The sequence below is a fragment of the Apostichopus japonicus genome, chromosome 3 (genome assembly GCF_037975245.1).
Source record: "Apostichopus japonicus isolate 1M-3 chromosome 3, ASM3797524v1, whole genome shotgun sequence".
NCBI classification, from domain to species: Eukaryota; Metazoa; Echinodermata; class Holothuroidea; order Aspidochirotida; family Stichopodidae; genus Apostichopus; species Apostichopus japonicus.
The window spans coordinates 10,054,266-10,075,467 of NC_092563.1; the positions used below are offsets into that span (position 1 = coordinate 10,054,266).

General features: G+C 37.4%; 1 protein-coding gene across 1 annotated transcript; it reads right to left on the reverse strand.

The window, feature by feature from the left end:
- Positions 1–6,517: 6,517 nt before the first annotated feature.
- LOC139962850 (carbohydrate sulfotransferase 15-like) lies at positions 6,518–20,327 on the reverse strand. The gene is made up of 8 exons (XM_071963232.1): positions 19,890–20,327; positions 16,394–16,744; positions 13,716–13,953; positions 13,194–13,310; positions 12,575–12,728; positions 11,653–11,791; positions 9,025–9,169; positions 6,518–8,906 (listed from the first exon to the last, which is right to left on the reverse strand). The coding sequence occupies exons 1-8, from the start codon at positions 19,893–19,895 to the stop codon at positions 8,716–8,718; spliced, it is 1,341 nt and encodes a 446-aa protein (XP_071819333.1). The 5' UTR covers positions 19,896–20,327; the 3' UTR covers positions 6,518–8,715.
- Positions 20,328–21,202: the final 875 nt, after the last annotated feature.

The window sequence follows — 21,202 nt, forward strand, 5'->3', positions numbered from 1 at the left end:
AACTATTCTACGTTCAAATCCGTGACACCTTCTGTAAGAAAATCATCCTGTTTTTTTCTCTTGCACATTTTGTGATTTTACTCTCATTATAATATCTGCTCCTTCCTGTGCTGGACTAATCTAGATATACTCAAATTTCAATATTCAATGTCCACGATCGTTCTTCATAAAGCAGCTCCGTCCGTAGAATGTTTTTCATTTTCGTTTTTATAACGTTCAACTTACAATTAACTTATTTTCTGATAAGGCTATCTTTCCAATTCGTTGGCTTGGGAAGATTAAACAGCTGGGTACGAAAGTCCTCTCGATGTAATTGTGACTCTTGCATATATATATTACGTCCCATCTTTATATTATTTGAGCTGACCTGTATTTTACCTATACATTTTTAAGTTGTTTAAGTTAAATTGTACAAACCTAATCAACTGGTATCTTTGTACTTGAGGACAAATGGACTAGAACTTATAGTCTTAAACTCCAACGAACTAAGGCCTTGGTATTACGGTGTAGGATTTAACTACAACGGAGTAGTACTTAGATTCAACGGAGTAGGACTTATATTCAACGGAATAGGATTAGGCACAAAAAGAAGGAGTAAAAGTTATAATCAACGGACTAGGATTTAGCTACAACCTAGTATAGGACTTAGATTCAACGAACTAGGATTTAGCTACAACAACTGAGTAGGACGTAGATTCAACGGACTAGGGTTTAGCTTCAACGGACTAGGATTTAGCTACAACGGACTAGGATTGAGCTACAACGGAGTAGGATTTAGATGCAATGGACTGGGATGCAGCTACAACTGAGTAGGACTTAGATTCAACGGACTAGGATTTAGCTACAACTGAGTAGGATTTAGCTACAACGGAGTAGGATTTAGATGCAATGGACTGGGATTTAGCTACAACTGAGTAGGACTTAGATTCAACGGACTTAAAAGGATCACAAGAAACTGGGATGACAAGGTCCCTTACATCTACTCGGACTGTGGTAATGACTGACCCAATTCACTGGAAAGGCCTTCTGCTTGAGAACCATAAAAAACATTGAAATAATCATTACAGAAAATTACCACAGGCATATAGCTCTCGTAGACAATGAACTTAGAAACCGTGGGTTATTATACAAAATGTCACTTTGTAAGAAAATGAAAATAAGTCTACCATTTCCTGGCCATTCTGCTTAAGTTTACTCCAGACAAATATTCGAACTTGCAAGAAACCTCCCTAGACGCTGTGCCACGTATGTTATGATGATATTAAATTATAGGGTATTGTGTGGAGTATAGTTACTATTTATTTATTTGTTTGCCACAAAAGTACAAAGTGGAGTTATAAGTGAATTGACAACATTAATGATACAGAATTGATTTATGTTGAAAATCGAAAGAATGTTATAGCTTCAACGATTCACATGGTTCGAATGCGTAAGTTTCGCATAATTAGTGGTTATGTATAGTGTACATATAAATCTGACATATTCTAGTGTGCGAATGAAAGGTTCTTGCACTAACTCACATTCTCACAAACATTCGAACCATTAAAGCCGCAATTGTAGCATTTGGGTATAGTCATATCTCGTCATACCGAACAAGCAATTTTATATTTCACGTAAAATAATTCAAGGACGCCCTCAACTTATAGAAGGACAATCAAAACTAATTGTCGATTCATACAATTCCTGCGATTCCAATGTAGAAGAAATATTGTGTTTCATACGTAATGGTAATGTTTTAGGCTTTTTGTGCAAATCTTCGAAGATTTATTCTAATAACAACATTCCTAGTGAGATGTTGGTGGAATAAGGTAGCAAATTATTAAGAGTTTTATCTGTAAGATTTTAACGGTCGAATGTGGTACCAGACTTTCAAAGTATATAAACTTTCTCGTATTAAACAATTGATTAATCTTTGGTCTTCGAGGGACCTTACACAAATAGGCAAAATACTTACTATTAAAACATTTGCTAATTCCCAACTTGTATATTTGTTCACGATGCTCCCTAATCCACCAGATCGTTTTATGAAGGCTCTTAATAAGTTATTCTATAATTTTATATGGAGTAATAAACCTGATAAGGTTAAAAGGTCAGTTCTTTGTAATGATAAAGGGAAAAGGGGATTAAAAATGATAAATGTTAATACATTTGCAAATAGTTCGAAGACAAGTTGGGTGAAATTATATGTTGATGACTTAGAAAGACCTTAGAAGACTTTGTTTACTTATGCTTTGCGTAACTATGGTGAAAATGTCTTTTATCATGAATTTTAGAAAGGGTAATATTAATTTATCTATTTGTTTTGTCCAGGAAGTTTGTGATGCCTGGGCAGAGTTTAGTTTTTCCATTCCTGAAGTGGAATATGTTAATCAATGTGTATTAAATAATAGTAATTAGAATTGATAACCGTATTATTTACTTTGATGTTTAAAGCAAAATAATGCGTGTAACATTGGTGACTTTTTTACGCGGAATGGCCATGTTCTCGTATATCGAGATTTTATTAATGAATATAACATTAATTTCCCGTTTACTTATTATTATGGTATAGTTTCAGCGGTTCCTGTTAGGTGGAAGGTAAATTTAGGGAAAAACAACGTTCATATCTAAATGAGTGTTGTCTATTAAAATTGTCTCTACAGAGAGCAGCAAATATTGTATATAGATCAGTTCGTTTAAAAATGTATGTTGCTCCTAGTTCCTTCCAAACATGGGAAGAAAAGTTTTCTTGTAGAAATTTAATTGGAGTTTTATTTCTCTCTACCTTTTATTGTAGTGCGGGAGGCTAAAATTCAGTATATTCAGTTTTGTTATTTGCATAGAATTATTGGAACAAATGATTGTTTGTCTATCTTAATCTTAGAGATACCCCTCTTTGTTCTTTTCGTGGTTTGGAATACGAAACATTGGAACATTTATTTTGGAACTGTTCGTTGGTTAGCAAATTCTGGGATGACATTTGTGGCAAGGGCGTAGGAACGGGGGGGGGGGGCTGGGGGCGCAAGCCCCCAGTGAAAAATATGGATGGGCGGAAGTATCATTCCGCCCCCCCCCCCCCCCGCTTCGCAAGTCAGAAAACCCCTTTTTCATTTCCAAATGAGAAAAAAATCTTATTTGGAGCACCAAATTGCATCTAAGGCCAGGTGAAAATGCAAAATTATTTACAAAATGGAGCGGGTGTTGAAGTGTGCTATATTGCACCAAATTGAACCTGAGGCCACCTGGAAATACAAAAAAAAAATCCAAAGGGGAGGGGGAAACCCCCTCCCATTAGACCCCTCCCCCAAACCGGCCATCAGTCTTCAGCCCCCCCCCCCCCCACTCAAAAGTACCTTCCTACGCCACTGATTTGTGGTAAGGGTTTGAGAGAGACCCGTGAGATGGATTTATTCACTGTGAATTTTGGGGTAACACAAGAGGGAGAATCTTTAATAATTATTTCCGTTTTCAATGCTAAATATTTTATATTTATTTGTAAACATAAAGGGGTTCCTCCCGATGACATATGTGGTTCCAGTTTGGTATCATTTTGTCCACGTTAAAGATAAGAGAAGAATAAGTTTCCTTAAATTTTGTTCAAAAATTTTCAGGCTTAATTATGAGAATCTTGTATATAGAGTCAATGAATCTGCTAGGAATGAATTTGTAAAAGTATTCAAACTAATAACGAACATCCTCTACATTCCAAGCTCAACTCTCTGTGCAATAAAACAAATTATAATTTGAGAAATCCAAATATCACGCCATGTTTTAGAATTATACTCTTTAAGAACTCGTTTATTTACAGAGCACCCCTTTTTGTACAAAACGGCTCCTTAGATCCTTTGTTGTAGCTTTTTGATAATTTTGATTACTTTTGTAATGCTTTTCATCGTTCATTATTATCTTAATCTCATAAACTTTATATGTCTTAACCTGTAGTTTTGATGTTCTGTATATTGTTATATTTTTATCCTATTTATAAATTTCTCTGTAAATTAATACTGGAATAAAGAAATGATCAACATAATTACGCTTATTTAGGTTTGTAATTGAGGTTGCTGTGTCTATTTTGAAGAAGAAAAACAGAACAAATTTGAAATGATTGTAAAATATGTTTTTTTTATCTAGTGTGCGTGAGGGTACGTACGAGTTGTTTACATTATGTTCACTCACAGTTTATTATTATTAAGATGGTGTAAAAAAATTTACTTACATTTTTGTGCTCAATTGTTTTTCACAAAGCAATGGCTTAAGGGTAATGAACGCATAAATGAGATGCAAAAAAAAAAAATGTTTATGAGCCTCTCATGATTAAAGAGTCATTTCTCAGCAAAGAAATATAATAATATCGAAATCAATCTTGACTGAACACAATATAGTTGTTAACAAGTTTTACTTTATCTTCTAACGTTTTTGAAGAATTGACTCTGCACCCAGGCCGTAACTCTTTGCTGCTCTTGGTCCTTCCTCATTGTGTTTAACCCATGCAGTGCTTACCGGCTCTGGGTTTCAACTCCCTGCTCACCATTGTCACAGCAATTCACAGCCCTCCCCCCCCCCCCCTCTCTCCATTAGTCCATTAGTGGACCCAGAAAAACGTTCAAAATATGGAAAGGCAAGGAGTCGAGAGAAATTGAAGTAAAAACTTGACAAAAATGTTATTTTTCGGGCCGATTCGCGCGCACCCATTGCATACCATTTTCTCATTATTTCCTGTTGGACAGCTTGAGAGGTAATCCCCGAAGAATATGCTGCCCCCCCTCCCCCAACCCTGAAATGAAAGTCTACGTCCCTGTTTGATGTGTTATAAGGCTCATATGGATCACAGTACTAACGTCCATAGTTCCAGTTACTAATAGCTTGTCTTCCTATAACTGCTCCATATTTAGGAGTCTTCTTTGTGTTATGCTTAACCGTACATGCTGTGACACTTTTCGTGAACATATTAAACATTATTCCCAACAGAATGGCGATATATTGGGTATAGTGTAGTTTCCCTGACCACATGGATGTTGTGTGTTAATATTACAGCGTATAGTTCTCAACTATAGCAAGGTTGGTACACTAACAACACAGGCCATTTTTGAGCTGCCCAACTAACTAACAAAGAAAAGTACGATAACTTTTTACACAGCTTTTAGAATTAATCGAAAAGAACTGTACAACTAGCAAATTAAGAAGGGAAGGTCACGCAACGGAGGATTATTCACAGAGTGGATTTTAACTTATCACATTACACATTAGAACCATGTACAGGTTTGTATCACGTGACTGGGAAAGTTGAATTTAATCCTTGGAGTTCTCTTACAATAAACTCAGAAACTTTCCGGGTTTTTTTTCTTTCTTTTTTTTACCATTCAAAATTTAATGACTGTAAACAGTAAAGAAAATTGCCTCATTTATTAAACTGGATCGGTTTAATCCAAATACATTGATAATAAAGATCGAGTCTTTAAATAACATATGGTTTGCTTAAACCAAACAATGAACCTTCCGAAAGATAGACACTTCCTCCCAAAAACAAACTTGATGATATGGCATTGTTATATCACGAAATAGCAAATAGAATAAAAGCACTATTTCAGTAAAACTTCAATATCATAAACTACGGTAATATAGCTAGTCATAAACTACAATATCATAAACTAAGGTATTATAGCTGGTCAGTTGAAAAGCATATGTAAACAGCGCCCGCATTCGTTCTCGGATATATGTTCAAATCATATCCACAGCGCCGTTTGAAGAAGACTGTATAATTATAACTATTTCAAGAAGAATCATGGGTTGAGCTTACTATGCTACTGTAATATTATAACGAGCCCACGACTTCGGCATGTAATGTTATAAAGGGACTCGCGAGAGAGAGGTACTCAGGGGCGTATCCAGGATTTTCCAATAGGGGGGGGGGGCGTCAGGCATGAATGATGGCCGTCCTGGGGGATGGGTCTAAGGGGAGGGGTGTACAATTTTTGCTTTCGAAGAAGGGCTGACATGCAAAATGGTGTCATATGCATGGGCGGCGATCCGTACTTCCGAGTGGGGGGGGGGGGGATATGACCTTGTTGACTATCTAAGCGTAGCGCCACCATGGGTTGGCGCGAAGCGTACAAGAACATTTTGGGATTAACAAACCCTCTAGATGGCCGGAAACGGCACTTCCCGAGGTTTCCAAGCGGCATATACCCAACTTTAAAATAGGGATGTCATGTCCGAAATATCTCATAATCAGGATCCAAAATACTTTTTTTTTTAAATTTCGGGTGTTATTTTGGGAAATTGCCCCTGTCAATCTTGTTTCAGGCGCAACGTTAGAATGTTCGAGAGCTCTTTTATATTATTCGATTTTTTTTTTGCTAAACTTTTTTGTTTTTGGTGACGGCCAATAGGGGGCACGCGCCTGTTGCGCCCCCCCTGGATACGCCCCTGGTACTGGGGTATCTTGATGCCGTATTTTACGCTTCTTCAGGAGACGTCTCCAACGGGCGATAAAGGAAAACACTGATAGTTCTCACAAAAACAAGTTGACAAGATAGGATTTGATTAGTGATTCGTTATAATTTCTTCTCTGTCAATTCTCTTCTCTAATTATATGAAATGATTAGTTTGCCGGCAAAATAAAATCAAAAATACGATGATCTGACTCCGTCAATTACGCAACTCGAAGTCACGAACTTGCGGGACCATGCCGCTTTTAGAAAACACTCCAGCGAAAATCCTACTGCGCATAGTCAGAAGGCAGTTGATAACCTGCCCATCCTGCATTAACTAACGATATAAAAATCAGTGCATAAAGCACTGATCTGCCCTGATTGGTTGGGAGTTTGGAAGTCCACCCTTTTTATGGAAATTACCCCATACCACGTGAGAAGAGCCTTCTCGAATGTTCCACAGATACATCGGATCTATTTTGGGGAAAAAGGCCCTGTAACATGATTCAATAAGATAGTTAAAACGTCTCGTGGGAAAACTGAATCCTCGACCCAGTTAATATTTAAAGGGCCTGTACGGTCTCTCGATGGAGTGTTCCAGGAACATTAAAGAGGGCAGTATTACTATTTCATAACACTACCAACCTTACGCTGGATCCCATGCCACTGTTATTATGTAAATACCCAGTAAAAAAGAATGAAATGAAAAAATAAAATAATAATGAAAGTGCAGTTTTGGCCAGGTTTTGGAGACGTCTCTCAAATGCTTCGGATTAACAATACTTGTTGTTCGACTTTCCACGTGAAATTAGATGTATATGCAATGATAAAATTTACAGACTCGTTCAATATCATCTTCTTTGATGTAGAGTTGTGTGTGCGTAAATTTCTGTTTATTCATGGTGTATATAAAACTACAACGTGAAGGAACGTGAAGGAAATTTGAAAAAGGATGGGGCAATATTTCAAGAGCTTGATTATCAGACATTTAGAAGAGCCGAATGCTATATTTTTAGTTGAAGTTTTCACAACCGTCTGGTACCACATTCGACCGTTAAAATCTTACAGATAAATTTTTAATAATAATTTGTTACTTTATTCCACCAACATCTCACTAGGAATGTTGTTATTAGAATAAATCTTCGAAGATTTGCACAAAAAGCCTAAAACATTACCATTACGTATGAAACACAATATTTCTTCTACATTGGAATCGCAGGAATTGTATGAATCCACAATTTGTTTAGATTGTCCTTCTATTATTTTACGTGAAATATAAAATTGCTTGTTCGGTATGACGAGAAATTACTATACCCAAATGCTACAATTGCGGCTTTAATGGTTCGAATGTTTGTGAGAATGTGAGTTAGTGCAAGAACCTTTCATTCACACACTAGAATATGTCAGATTTAAATGTACACAACATAACCACTAATTATGCGAAACTTACGAATTCGAACCATGTGAATCGTTGAAGCTAACATTCTTTCGGTTTTCAACATGAATCAATTCTATATCATTAATGTTGTTAATTCACTTATATATGTACTCCACACAATACCCTATAATTTAATATCATCATAACATACGTGGCAAGGCGTCCAGGCAGGTTCCTTGCAAGTTTGTATATTTGTCTGGAGTAAACTTAAGCAGAAATTGCCAGGAAATGGTAGACTTATCTTCTTTTTTATATGTTTATGTGTATACATATATAATATGTGCAAAAACTTCCAGCCTCCACTGGGATTCGAGCCCGGACCTCCCGTTAACATGCGGACACCCTAACCACTAGGCTATGGACGTTGATTGTATGTCCAGAGGTTCGAAACCGGTAAGGAAGGTCGTCATTCACATTACATACACATTGTGTGTATATATATATATATATATATATACATCCCGTTTGATCATACCCCGCTATCATACCCCGTTTATATACCCCGTGATATTTACCCCGTTTGTATATCCGATACAATGCTTGATACACACAATAGTGTCTATAATATTATAAAAAAACTTATAAATAATGGGATCAGCATTTAGTCCTAGACTGAGGAGCTGACGTCATCAATAATTTAGTCTTAAAGGAGCATATGTTAAATATCTTACAACCATAATAAAACCAAAGCACAAGCACTCATTCGTAGTTGTTGTTGACTATGACATATCAGGATGATGAATTCTGTCATAAAGTCATCACTGAAAACATGTATTTGGTTCAGTAATACAGTATTCTATAGAATATTAATCGTCTTTGCTTTAATTGTGCTCGTTCTAAGAAGCTGCCATTATTGGTAGTTGAAATTTAATAGTCCCACAAGAACCTTGTGTCGTTCAGTAATTCAGCTAGTTTGTGGTTCAATGGTCGGTAGAAATCTTGAAGCATTTTCTTAGTATCTGGTCGTATTACACCTGCTCTTTTTTTCTTCCTCTCCGTCTGTGAATTTTGAACCCCTCTGCTAACAATCCGCTGTATTATTTCATCTGATGGCGTATCTATGGAGAATACGATGACAAAGTGCTATGAATCTGTTACGCTGTTAAATGAATGACATTTATTATTGTTATAGCATATACGTTTAATTTGGCAGAAGGTGTGTTAACTGTTACTTACTTAAATTTAAAAATTCCGATAACATTTTGTACTGGTTCACGGAGTCACTCATCCATTCGCTAAGCATCATTACGTGGATTTTTTCCCGACCATAGGCTTCTATCCAATCACGTAGAAAATAGTAATACATGCCCCTGAAGAGCTTCTGTAAAATAAGAAAATGTTTAGTTGGTCACCGCATTGTATACACCTTTACATTACCAGCGACATGTATCCAACATTGAATTAGAAGGTTAATCATGTCTCCCTAAAAAGATAACCAAAACTCAATTTCAATTAATAAACTTAGTTTATGTACGTGATAGAGGCCATTTTGATGAACAACTACATGTGCAATACAAAATTCAACCATATACTGCATTACATAGCACACAACACACATGCACCGGTCTTAGAGGATGTTATATTCGACAAACATATTATATAATGTATAGGCTGCATCTAAAACCAGATACGTTTTAAGAAAAAGTCGCCCAGGAAAGAACCTGGGCACGAAAACCAAACTACCGAACGACTGATCCGCTCTCCAGCCCAGTCCTCTTGCATCGGGACTGTGACTGTGTGATCATCGTCGAGTGTGCATCACCATTCCCCTCGAAAGGGAACAGATACTACACATGATCTTAGCAAAAAGGCCGAGAAGCGATCCATCTAAAACCAGATGGACAGCCTGAGAGTACCTCAGACTAAAGCCATCATCAGCAAAGTTCAGTGAACAATTTAAGAAAATGAAATTGACTGTGAAATCTGATTGACCAATTGGTCAAGAGAACATGAAAAGCGGAACATGGCGAAATCGTATTGGTCCAGCTCTTGTGACAATCACCGCTTTTGATAATCATCACGAATCGGGGAATCTGAATTAACATAACTGTCCATGACTGTCAATAACTGCCAGAACATGGCATTTATTTTGCAGTAGGCTAGGAAATGAAATTGTACGCTGAAATTACAGCAAGAAAGCTGGATTAGACCCCGATGTGAATTGATATACTTTCCTGGATATTAACAAGCATGTTCAATACGCCGAGCCACTATTGTTGGTGCTAAGGATAAAGTTTACACTTGAAGAGAATATTCGGAAACTCCTTCCAAGTGTGACGGTCAAGCTGAAGCGATAAAGCTTGGTAGCGATGGGAGTGTATCGTACGCAGAGGTGTGTCATACCGTTTTGATGCTAGATACTTGATTCCGACTAAAGGTGAAGTCGACCTGTGCTCGTGCACACCCCCCCCCCACCCCCGTGTAAAAGGTGTGTGAATTTTGCTTAATTATGTTATTGCTGGAACTGAAATGAAAACCAAAAAAGCATTGGAGATATTTTGAAGAGTATTTGCCTTTACCTATATAATAGAAGCAAACATTATTAATTTTCATTGTCTGGGTAAACTTGGTAGTTTCACTGTTAAAATTAACCATGTCATCGGCATCATCTCACATTTTGAAGAAATGATTTTGATTTTGAGATGCTTATGCAAGTTTAAGCTTAGAGCATTTAAACTATTAGTAGAGTATAATAAACTTACATGTAATTAACAGGAAACCTTTTCTCACACCTCTCGAAAGTCTGAAGTAATTTTTAAACCAGCGTGATGTCCCTCCTCGTGGTTACTTGACATTAAGAAACTTAAAACCAATTTTTGAAGGAAATTGTTGAGCGCAGATTTTCACAAACTACCAACAGTTATTTAATTTCCACAATTATCCGGTAAGGTTATCAAACTAAGGTGAACACTGTTGCAAGTGACCAGTTTAATTCGACATATATCAATTTAAACCGGTATATGTTAATATGAATCGGTATCTGTCGATTTAAATTGGTATATGTGGATTCCCCGTGATATGGTAAAGATAGCCCGGCAGCGATTCCCCCCCCCCCCCCAAACAGGTTTGCAATTACAGTACGGAATTTTCAGCCAATCAGATTGCTCGTGACGTCAGCATCAGTAATGACCATCGTTTGGAAGTTGGAAGACATACACTTAATCAGAAGAATGATAAGGTCCACGGGTCTTAAACTGTAAAAACATGAATGAGCTTATTGACGTCACTGAAACATGCACGGTGCTTAAGCCGAACAGATTAATATTAATTGTTGATTGACCTGTGAGTTACGAGGTTTCCTTCCAAATGCCCTAAATTTACTTTCAATGCTTGGAACACATGTTGACCTTACTTATGATACATACGCTACAATGGGTTCGTGTTTACTTTATCCAAGATTCGTAAGCGTTGGCTTTAAGTGAAAAAAATTACACAAGGCTTCGGACTTCGGCAGAGTCAAGAAGCAACGGCTGAACACCCACCCCTGAAGATATTACGTTGATAAACAATACGTTGCTTGAGCCTGACTTGGCATTTGGCCTATTCTAGTGTCATTGATATAACATTGTTTGAAAACCGAAACTGACTTGGCATTTGGCCCTTTCTTGCAAGTAGTTCAATACATTGGTCATATAGGCTACTATGGCTGTGAATTGTTGTTATAGACCTGGCATTTGGCATTTCTTATCAGTAAACCGTATCAACCAAGTTTAGCTGACAATTTGAACCGGCGTGGCATTGGCCTATCACGTCAACTAACTAAAGTGTAACCGTATACGCGAAGATTTCTGTGTATATACTCACACATTGAGTTATAGCATATGCACAATACCGGAGGGAATGTTTACTTTCACAGTCTGCGTGACATTCCAGATGTTTCATTGTTACACGATGAAAGTCGTCTGCGTTCTTTCCATGGCAGTATAAGTAACTTGAGTACTGTCTGTAAAATAATTAAATTTACCACTTTAGAACTTGCATTATAGGCATAATATCTCTTATTTTGCCAATAACATGTTTATTTTCATGTGCTCCAACACCATCATAACAAATCTTGACAAACTACTATGAAAGTAATGAGATTTCATCAGTAGACAGAGAAGTGAATGAAAATTGTTACATGAATGTAATACAGTGTAGCACTTGAAGCATAACGTACTTCAACAGGCCATCCGTGTGGGGAACATTCAAAGTAACATTCGGGACCTCGCACAATGGGGACCTCGCATGCTAGTTGCATGGACGTACCTCCATGGTATTACCCTGTCGAGATATTCTCATGCTATCACTGCGGTCCGTCACAGTCGGACAAGTATACGTTGACGAACTACAAATATTGAGTTCCCACTTACACTGCCATCAGGTATGGTCACCCTCGGACATAGAGAGACCACCTCACCGTCCCACCCTCAACCAAAGGGAAACCTAACACCTATGGAACACCTTCTTTCATTCTCGTAGACAACCGTCAAGCATAGGTTTATATTCGGAGGTGGATTAGGGACAAGTTCGTACGTCCTCGCAGATTAGGGGTTCACCCAAGATGACCACTATCTTAGCTCTTGGCACACGGAAAGAATATCAGAATAAGTAATCACATTTCAACATGCAATTATCACGGAGACCACTATATAGATTGATATGAAATCATCTTTATCACTTACTACTCCATACATTGATTTCTTCGCAACAACAAATACAAGAACGAAGAACATACAACACTTACCTACTGACTGGTTCTCGTAAAATGACTACTATTTTAGCATTTGGTTGAAATTCGTGAAGGAGATCTGCCATTACGAATGGTGGTTCAGTTGCCTCCGGGTATAAGGTCATCCAAGCCTCTCCTATGTCATAAGAAGTTGTAACGGAGCCATCGCCTGTGACAATACAAACAGCGTCATTTTAACCACGAGAAAAATCCTCCTCTAATATCACAAAATCCTCAAGATCTAACCATTATACCTGTTACAAATGGCAACATTTTTATTTTCCAAGGTGAATGAAGTTTCAAACTGAATTACGGGCTCTCTGAAGTTCACGAATATTCACACATCTCTCTTTTCTTTGGTGGTGGTGGTGGGTAGGGGGGGGGGGGTCTCCTATATATTTTCCAGATATACAACGACTGAACCATTTCACACGCTAAATTCTTATTGAGATTGGTCGATGAAAGAAACTTTAGTTATACAATTGAATATGGACTTCTTTGGACTTAAAAGTTCTCAAGGCCACGCTTAACCACCCACATAGTAGTGTTTGGTACACTATGATAAAGAAAAGGCTCCAACTCGAGTCTGGACTGTAGTTAATAAAATGTCGTATAGGGTGATTGTTTTACTCACCGAGGACTTTGTCTCTATTTTGCTGTATGCTGTTTACACCAAACGTGCTAAACCAATTCAGGTACCATTCAAATGGTGCGTCATTCCCAGCACCCGTCATTTTCCGAATCTTTAACACTGAAAATAAAAATTCATATTCCACCAAACAATTGATATGCACATATAGAAAAATGATATAGATCTGAAACCTACTAAGGTGGATCTCGAAAACAATCATGATGTGCTTTCGACTCTTGGGTGGTATTGTGCCGACATCCATTGCATGCATGTAGTGTGGTGTTTATCTTTATAGCGTATGCTAACCTATACAAATCGGTTTGTTATATTTTCTTAAAATGTTCCAAGAATGATAGCAGTCAAAAGTAGAATGGCAAGCTGACATTGAGCGTAGCACCTCTTAAGTCCCCGATTCCGAACCTTCACACGCTATCACCTATTCATGCTTTCCAGACATCGACACATGTTTCTGGTTTGAAAAGAGTAAGCAAATATTAATAAGCTATTGATTTTCGACATACTTACCTTCTCTGCGGTGTATTGGCAGGCCTGTCCATCCTAATCTCCGTTTAGACCACCAGTGGGGTTCCTTTGGTGTTCCCTGGATTTGAGGATGCTGCACAAGTTTTGACCATAAATCTGTAGTACCACATTTTGGCATTCCAATCAGATAGAAATAAGGTATACATCTTAACCTTGACTTTTCGTACCAACACGGATTCTTATAACGTTCATCAAACCTTTTTGGAAACTTTCGAAATAGCTGAAATAAAACAAACATTTAACATCTTTTGCGTATTCACACCCATCACCTCCCATCGCTCCTACGCTGCAGGTATTATCAAGATTGACAAATTCATGGCGTCCACGGTCGGCGCTATCATTCTCTTACAGCTCATCATAGCGAAATCAGCTTACCATAGTACATATTAGTTTACCATAGTACATATCAGCTCACCATAGTACATATCATCTTACCATAGTACATATCAGCTTAAAATAGTACAAATCAGCACACCATAGTACATATCAGCTTACCATAGTCCATATCAGCTCACCATATTACATATCAGCTTACCATGTTACATATCAGCTCACAATAGTACAAATCAGCTCACAATAGTACATATCAGCTTACCTTAGAACATATCAGCTTACCATATACATATCAGCTTACCTTAGTCCATATCAGCTCACCATATTACATTTCAGATTACCATATTACATATCAGCTCACCATAGTACATATCAGCTTACCATGGTACATCTAAGCTTACCATAGTCCATATCAGCTTACTATGGTACATATCAGCTTACCATAGACATAACAGCTTACCATAGTACATATCAGCTCACCATAGTTCATAACAGCTTATCATAGTACATATCAGCTTACCATAGTACATACCAGCTCACCATATTACATATCAGCTCACCATAGTACATATCAGCTCATAATATTACATATCAGCTCATCATAATACAAATCAGCTCACCATAGTACATATCAGCTCACCATAGCACATCTCAGCTTACCATAGTCCATATCAGCTCACCATATTAAATATCAGCTTACCATGTTACATATCAGCTCACAATAGTACAAATCAGCTCACAATAGTACATATCAGCTTACCTTAGAACATATCAGCTTACCATAGTACATATCAGCTTACCATAGTACATATCAGCTCACCATAGTACATACCAGCTCACCATATTACATATCAGCTCACCATATTACATATCAGCTCATAATATTACATATCAGCTCACCATAATACAAATCAGCTCACCATAGTACATATGAGCTTACCATAGTCCATATCAGCTTACTATAGTACATAACAGCTTACCATAGTACATACCAGCTCACCATAGTACATATCAGCTCACCATAGTACAAATCAGCTCACCATAGTTCATATCAGCTTTTCATAGTACATATCAGCTCATCATAGTACATATCAGCTCACCATAGTACATATCAGCTCACCATAGAACATATCAGCTCACTATAGTACATATCAGCTCATCATAGTACATATCAGCTTACCATAGTACATATCAGCTCACCATAGAACATATCAGCTTACCATAGTACATATCAGCTCATCATAGTACATATCAGCTTACCATAGTACATATCAGCTCACCATAGTACATATCAATACCATAGTACATCTAAGCTTACCATAGTACACACATTGACCTTTCTGCGCGTAGTGTAATACCTTTGTCTTCAGCCGAACATTTAAGGGAGAAAAGCGCAACTATCATCGCCTAACCTACTTGAAAGAAATGTTTAGGATTCACTATAAAATTCCGTTCATTATTGCCCACCCCCCCTCCCACCCGCTCCCCCATAACAGCCAAACAGCTAACATTAATTTGACTTTGTCTGAGTAAGAGAGAATTGAAGAAACCTTTAAGTCGTCCTTCATACACTTGTCTGAAGACCAAAAACATAATCATAATGATGATGAAAATAAAACTACATAGCCACAAGAGTAATTGGGCTTTCAATGCGGCTATTCAATACTTTGTTTCTTTTCTTTATTCAACGTCACATCGACAGATGTCTTCGATGAAGTGATAATGCTAATAACCCAGCTCCGTCGACAGTCGGAGGAAAAACATTCAGTCGGGAGATTAATCATAGCTCAGAAGTATTTATCAGCATAAAACTTTGCGTTTACACCTAACTATAGTCCTAATTAATACTCTAAGCAGACCTCAGAAATGCAACATTTGACCTCTAAACTTTCACCGCACTCCATGCAATTTTGGACCCGCCTACAGCCCGTCTCATGGCGGATCTTGTCCTTAACTCAGTCGGGCAAAATTGCAACTTGCGCCGCCCAACCCCCCCCCTTCCCCTCTCCGCCGGTTGGTTATAAAGAGGTCGCGTAATGTGATATGTACTTAACTAGGTTGTTCAGCCGCTGTGACTGATAAAGCTCAAATGCTTACATGTCGAAACCCCAACAGTGTGTGTTATATTCTATAACACCACCAACTAATCATATGCCCAAGTTAATCCTCCTAAAGGCCGCATTCTGATCAAAATCAGAAAGGTTATCCTTGCCATAAATGATCCAATTGTAATTAATATGCTGTTGCTCTTTATGTTTTTGCGCAGACGTATGAGTTACTATTCCAATCGTTATTTTATAACGAAATGGTTTTCCTATAAAATATACCTCTGGATCGAGTTTCCGAATATCATATGTGTGTGGATCGAGTACATCCATGCTAACTTTTCCTATTATTTCCTTTGAGCCTGCATTATTATTTCTGTCTGAGAGCAATGTTGTAATGTTTGGTGGGAATTCACCAACGTTGATGACCTCGGTTCTGTTGTCACGCTGTCTATATGGGGACGTTCCATAATCTTCTTCATAATATGATAATTCTTTATAAAGTTCAAAGTTTTCTCCATAGCCGTTTCTTGAGCCTCTACTCTCCTTCGGTGATCTAGGCGACATTAACTGCATTGAATAAACAATAATGAACGCCAGCGAGCCCAGAAGAATGCCTTTCAATGTTTTGTCCTATATGAGACGAAATCAAAATTAAATATATAAATAAATAATAAGAAACTGAAAATTACAAAGTATGCATTGTCACATAATAAATAACATTTCTCATTAAATGACAATACATTATCTGCTTCTCTTCTAGCTTTGAACAATGTCAGTCATTACCGAATCTTATAAGTATTGGGAGCTTAAAGTAAACCTGGCTGTTGCAGGTTTAAGCCAATTCCTGGAACAATAAGCATACTAACGTTATCATCAATGTAGCCCTAACGACGTTATAGGCATCCTATAGGTATCCATTAATGAGCCTACACACGCATCAATTAATAGCGAAACAGCCATCAACTGAGCGCTAAACTTTGAGAATGTTTTTAAGTTAGGAAAAGCTAATACTGTAGTTGCAAATTTTGAAGAAAAACTATATTCAAAGTTTTTCACCTTGTTTTCTCACAAATATTGTCAATTCGTTTTTTTCATCATATTTTTTAAAGGAAGAAGTCAGAAGCCAGTGAATAGCATTAGTATACCTTGCATATCTCTTACCTGACCGTCAATTAAGAGAGACAATGGCGTGATTACAATTTTGTTATAAAAGGTGGTTATGATGTTAAGTCATCCAGTGAAGGGTGTCCCCCCCCCCATCTTTGGACATTTTGGTGAAATGTAGGTCGCTTAGATGAAAAATATTGCTTTGTGTTTTGCACCTTTGGAAACAACGTTGAAGAATCTCCAATTGGTTACGTTGTATCGAATGTACATGTTATATCTTTATGTACTGTACACTAGGAATGTTTGTAATATTATGTCTGCAAGTAGAGTAATTAAATCACATTTCTATCGTAATTAGTAAATATGGGAATATGTATAAAATATAAATGGTTCCAATTATTGCCATCTGCTGCCCTTTTGACATGAAAACATTGAGCTTATTGAAGACACATGCACAAATAAAGTATGCTTTTATCATTATGGCCTACAGCGATTTTAAAGCATTCAACTTTGTTTACGTAACCCTTCTGAAAGTGACCTCTGACCTACCGTACAGTACACCGAAACGGTTCCAGTGGTATTTCAACCAACTGCTGTTTACCCAAATTAGTTTAACAAGGATTTCAGTCTTTAGTTTTCTACTAATCTCAAAGCAATGATTCTTGGCATGCCCCGCCCCCCTTCCTCCACCAATCCTATACCCCCAACATAGAAAAGTAAAGCAGTATAGCATTGCTGTAATTCGTGAAGACATCAATCAAAAGAGAAAGAAGTGTATTTAACCTAAATTACGAAATCACAAACTCACCTGTGACCAGATGGTTTCATATTGATTTCACCAAATTTAAACAAATTTTATATCCACTATACAAGATTCCGTAAAGATTTGGTTGTCAAATTTTTTGACAATATATAGAAATCTTATGAGAGTTTAAGGTTTGCCTTTGTTCATGGCTTGTTATCAATTGAAAGACATTATACATGGGCGAACGAAAGTATATAATAAGTTGTTTATACTATTTCTTTATCTCAAACAGACAATCCATATTAAAGAAAGCAGTACGTAAATATGAGTGTACATAAATGGACTGAGAGATGTGTTGCTCGGCAACCATCTATCTCAAGGAGGATCGAATTGATCATTATTGATTAGCACAAGTTTTGTCTCATTTCCTACCGTAACGGTATATTTACAACTAGTTACCGATGCACGCTATACGCTCATTAATGGTAGCGAGAATGTTGGGAAAATACTAGAGCACCTTGTTGATCATGCCGAGATATCATGCACTGAACTTTGATTTCTAATGTAGAAACGCAGATGCCTACAGTGTTAAGATTATGGAACAATACGTTGTTACAGTAGAATACTTCCCAAAAATGGGGAGGGTAGGGTGGGGGCAGAATATATTTAGTTAGAATATATTTAGTCAGAATATATTTAGTTTTTTATAGTCTATACTCTAGCGGCCTTGGTAATTGACCATCTATAGTGTGGAAGTCAGTAGAGCAATTAATTGTGCATAGTACCTCACCTAAAGAAATCTGATTTTATGTTATGAGTGTAGCGAACAATGACAGCTAGCTTCAATTAAGTTTTAGTACATTAGATTTAGCTATTTACGACTATCATGTTTGGTCAAGTTTTAGGACAAGCAACGGCGACAAACAGACACGCCCAATAGATTACAGACTGAATGAAAGTTACCTGCTTCAGTTATTAACTACGTTATTGTATACTGCCAAGCAAATTGATTGATTAACGCGAATGAAACTCGTTGGGATGAATAAAGCGAATTATTTCAACCCTACAGTTTAAAGAGGTATTCCGAAAAGCTCTGGGCTTTCTTATCTTCACCGGTCCAATATGTGTTGACTGAATTTAAAGAAATATGTGCATATATAAATTTACATATAATACAACCTCTCATATTTGCTGCATTACTACGTAGGCTATCCGTGGTTATGATCCATAGTTCACCGACTACCTGTTATTTGCAAGGTATTATTTCATGTCTTGTAATTAAGAATCGTATTAACTAGTAAGTGTAGGCTACATGTATAGTTGCAAGAAATGATTACTTGTATCAACAGCACAAAGTACAACATCAGCGATAAAATGAAAACACGTAATTGGGCACGATGCATTGGATATCAAATATAAAATTATTATTGCGCTCCCGCTCCCCCACTTTCTCTTGACCAGAGACAACATCGAGCGGGATTTGTTCTGAAACAGTGTGTAATCGGAATATTAAGGCCACAGTATCCGTTTGAACTCTACAGCTCCTTCGGTAACTTCACTCTGCCCACCCTGTTATTGCTTTTGTCATGTAAAGTTCTTCTTGGTCGACCCAGTTACGATTTGGGTAGACAACTATGTAATACATTATATATTTCCACGAAGTTATCCGTGGTCGAGTATGGCAATGTTAGGCTAGGTGAACTGATGAAAAATGCAAGATATGAGTGTATACGGACCACCTATATTACCAGTGACGAACTTATCGCAGCCATCGGGACCTGTTCATGAACGATGTTACCCGTATCGGAATCACCAAGTCCTGGATTTAAACTCTACGTATATAGTTCAACATGATATTACTGAGATCAAATGGTATACAATGGACCCTCTCCGTCATTTAGGTTTACTATTATCGCGACTTACCTTCATAATGTACCTTGTTACGTACTATAGGCTGCTCAAAGTTCTCGTGTTGTTTCCCGACATCAAAATGCTGCAGTACAGTTAGTCACAGACAAGAGAAACTAGAGAAACTAGTAAATTCTAAATCTCATTGCCGGCAAAATAAAGTCATTCCTAGTACCACGATTACACGCTATCAATGCGAAGTATGTCGATATATATTACGTACATATTCAGTTTACATAAAAATGCACGCTTCGTTGAACTATAGTTAAACTATAAACACGGAGAGACAAACTATCTTGCTATTCAGTGCCTCACAAAAGGACGTTTTTACTGTGTAACACTTGCACGGTCGGTAGATCGAGCCGACTTCTATGGCAGGCTTTGTATACGAAGACAATCAATAAATATCTGTTAGACAATGGTTAGACGTAGTCAGCTTCATTGAGCCGGAACTACGCAACTAAGTGCCATATGTACAGGCAAGACTATCAACTGCATGTAGCCGGGATAGGATATACTTATTGAACTTTAATATAAATCTACCTATGATATTGTGGGCTTGGAAAGTGACGCGTTTAGTGCGTAAGTGAAGCAAGTATATAAAGTATATAAAGTTATATAATAGTTTTTTTATAATAGTTAATTATAAATTAGTTAATTGTAAATTATATTTATATAATAGTAAATTATATCAAGTTATATAAAGTATATGAAGTTGTCAACATTTAACGAGAACTTGAGCCATATTTTGTCCAATATATTCTCGCCGGTTCTCTCACGCAAAGAGAACATGTTCAAGGTACCCGTGGAAATCGCTTTAGTGCATGCAAATGACAAATACAAAAATCAAGCAATTCAGAAAGATTCATTTAGCTTAAAGGTTTGGTTTCACATAAGGAGCGCCGGGGAAGGGGTGACGTACAGGTATTTTGTAACTACCTGGTCCTATTCTACAATTTGGAGTGTTATACGGTATATGACACATTTTCCTGTTACACGGAACTTTTCGTGCAAGTGCCCAGGCTCAGTTTAGCTTATAAGAAGAGAAAGGGGATATCACACACGTACAACCTACCGGCGTGAATCAGGTAATACCCCCCCCCCTCCCCACACCGGCAGTAGTATACAATACATGACCTCTTGCAGAAGCACATTGACTTATAATTACACCTGCTCAATGATCGAATGGCCGACCCCCAGATTTGACATCTTTGGAAAAGATACAGTGTTGCATCACGTGACTGGGAAAGTTGAATTAATTCGTTTGAGTTCTCTTTATAGTAAACTCAGTAACTGACCGTTTTACTTCTTTTTTTTACCCTTCAAAC

Coding starts and splice junctions, on each gene's coding strand:
- LOC139962850 (XM_071963232.1), bottom strand. Junction 12,729..13,193: donor AAATAGAGACAAAGTCCTCG/GTGAGTAAAACA, acceptor GTATTGTCACAG/GCGATGGCTCCGTTACAACT. Junction 8,907..9,024: donor ATCGGAATTTTTAAATTTAA/GTAAGTAACAGT, acceptor TATTCTCCATAG/ATACGCCATCAGATGAAATA.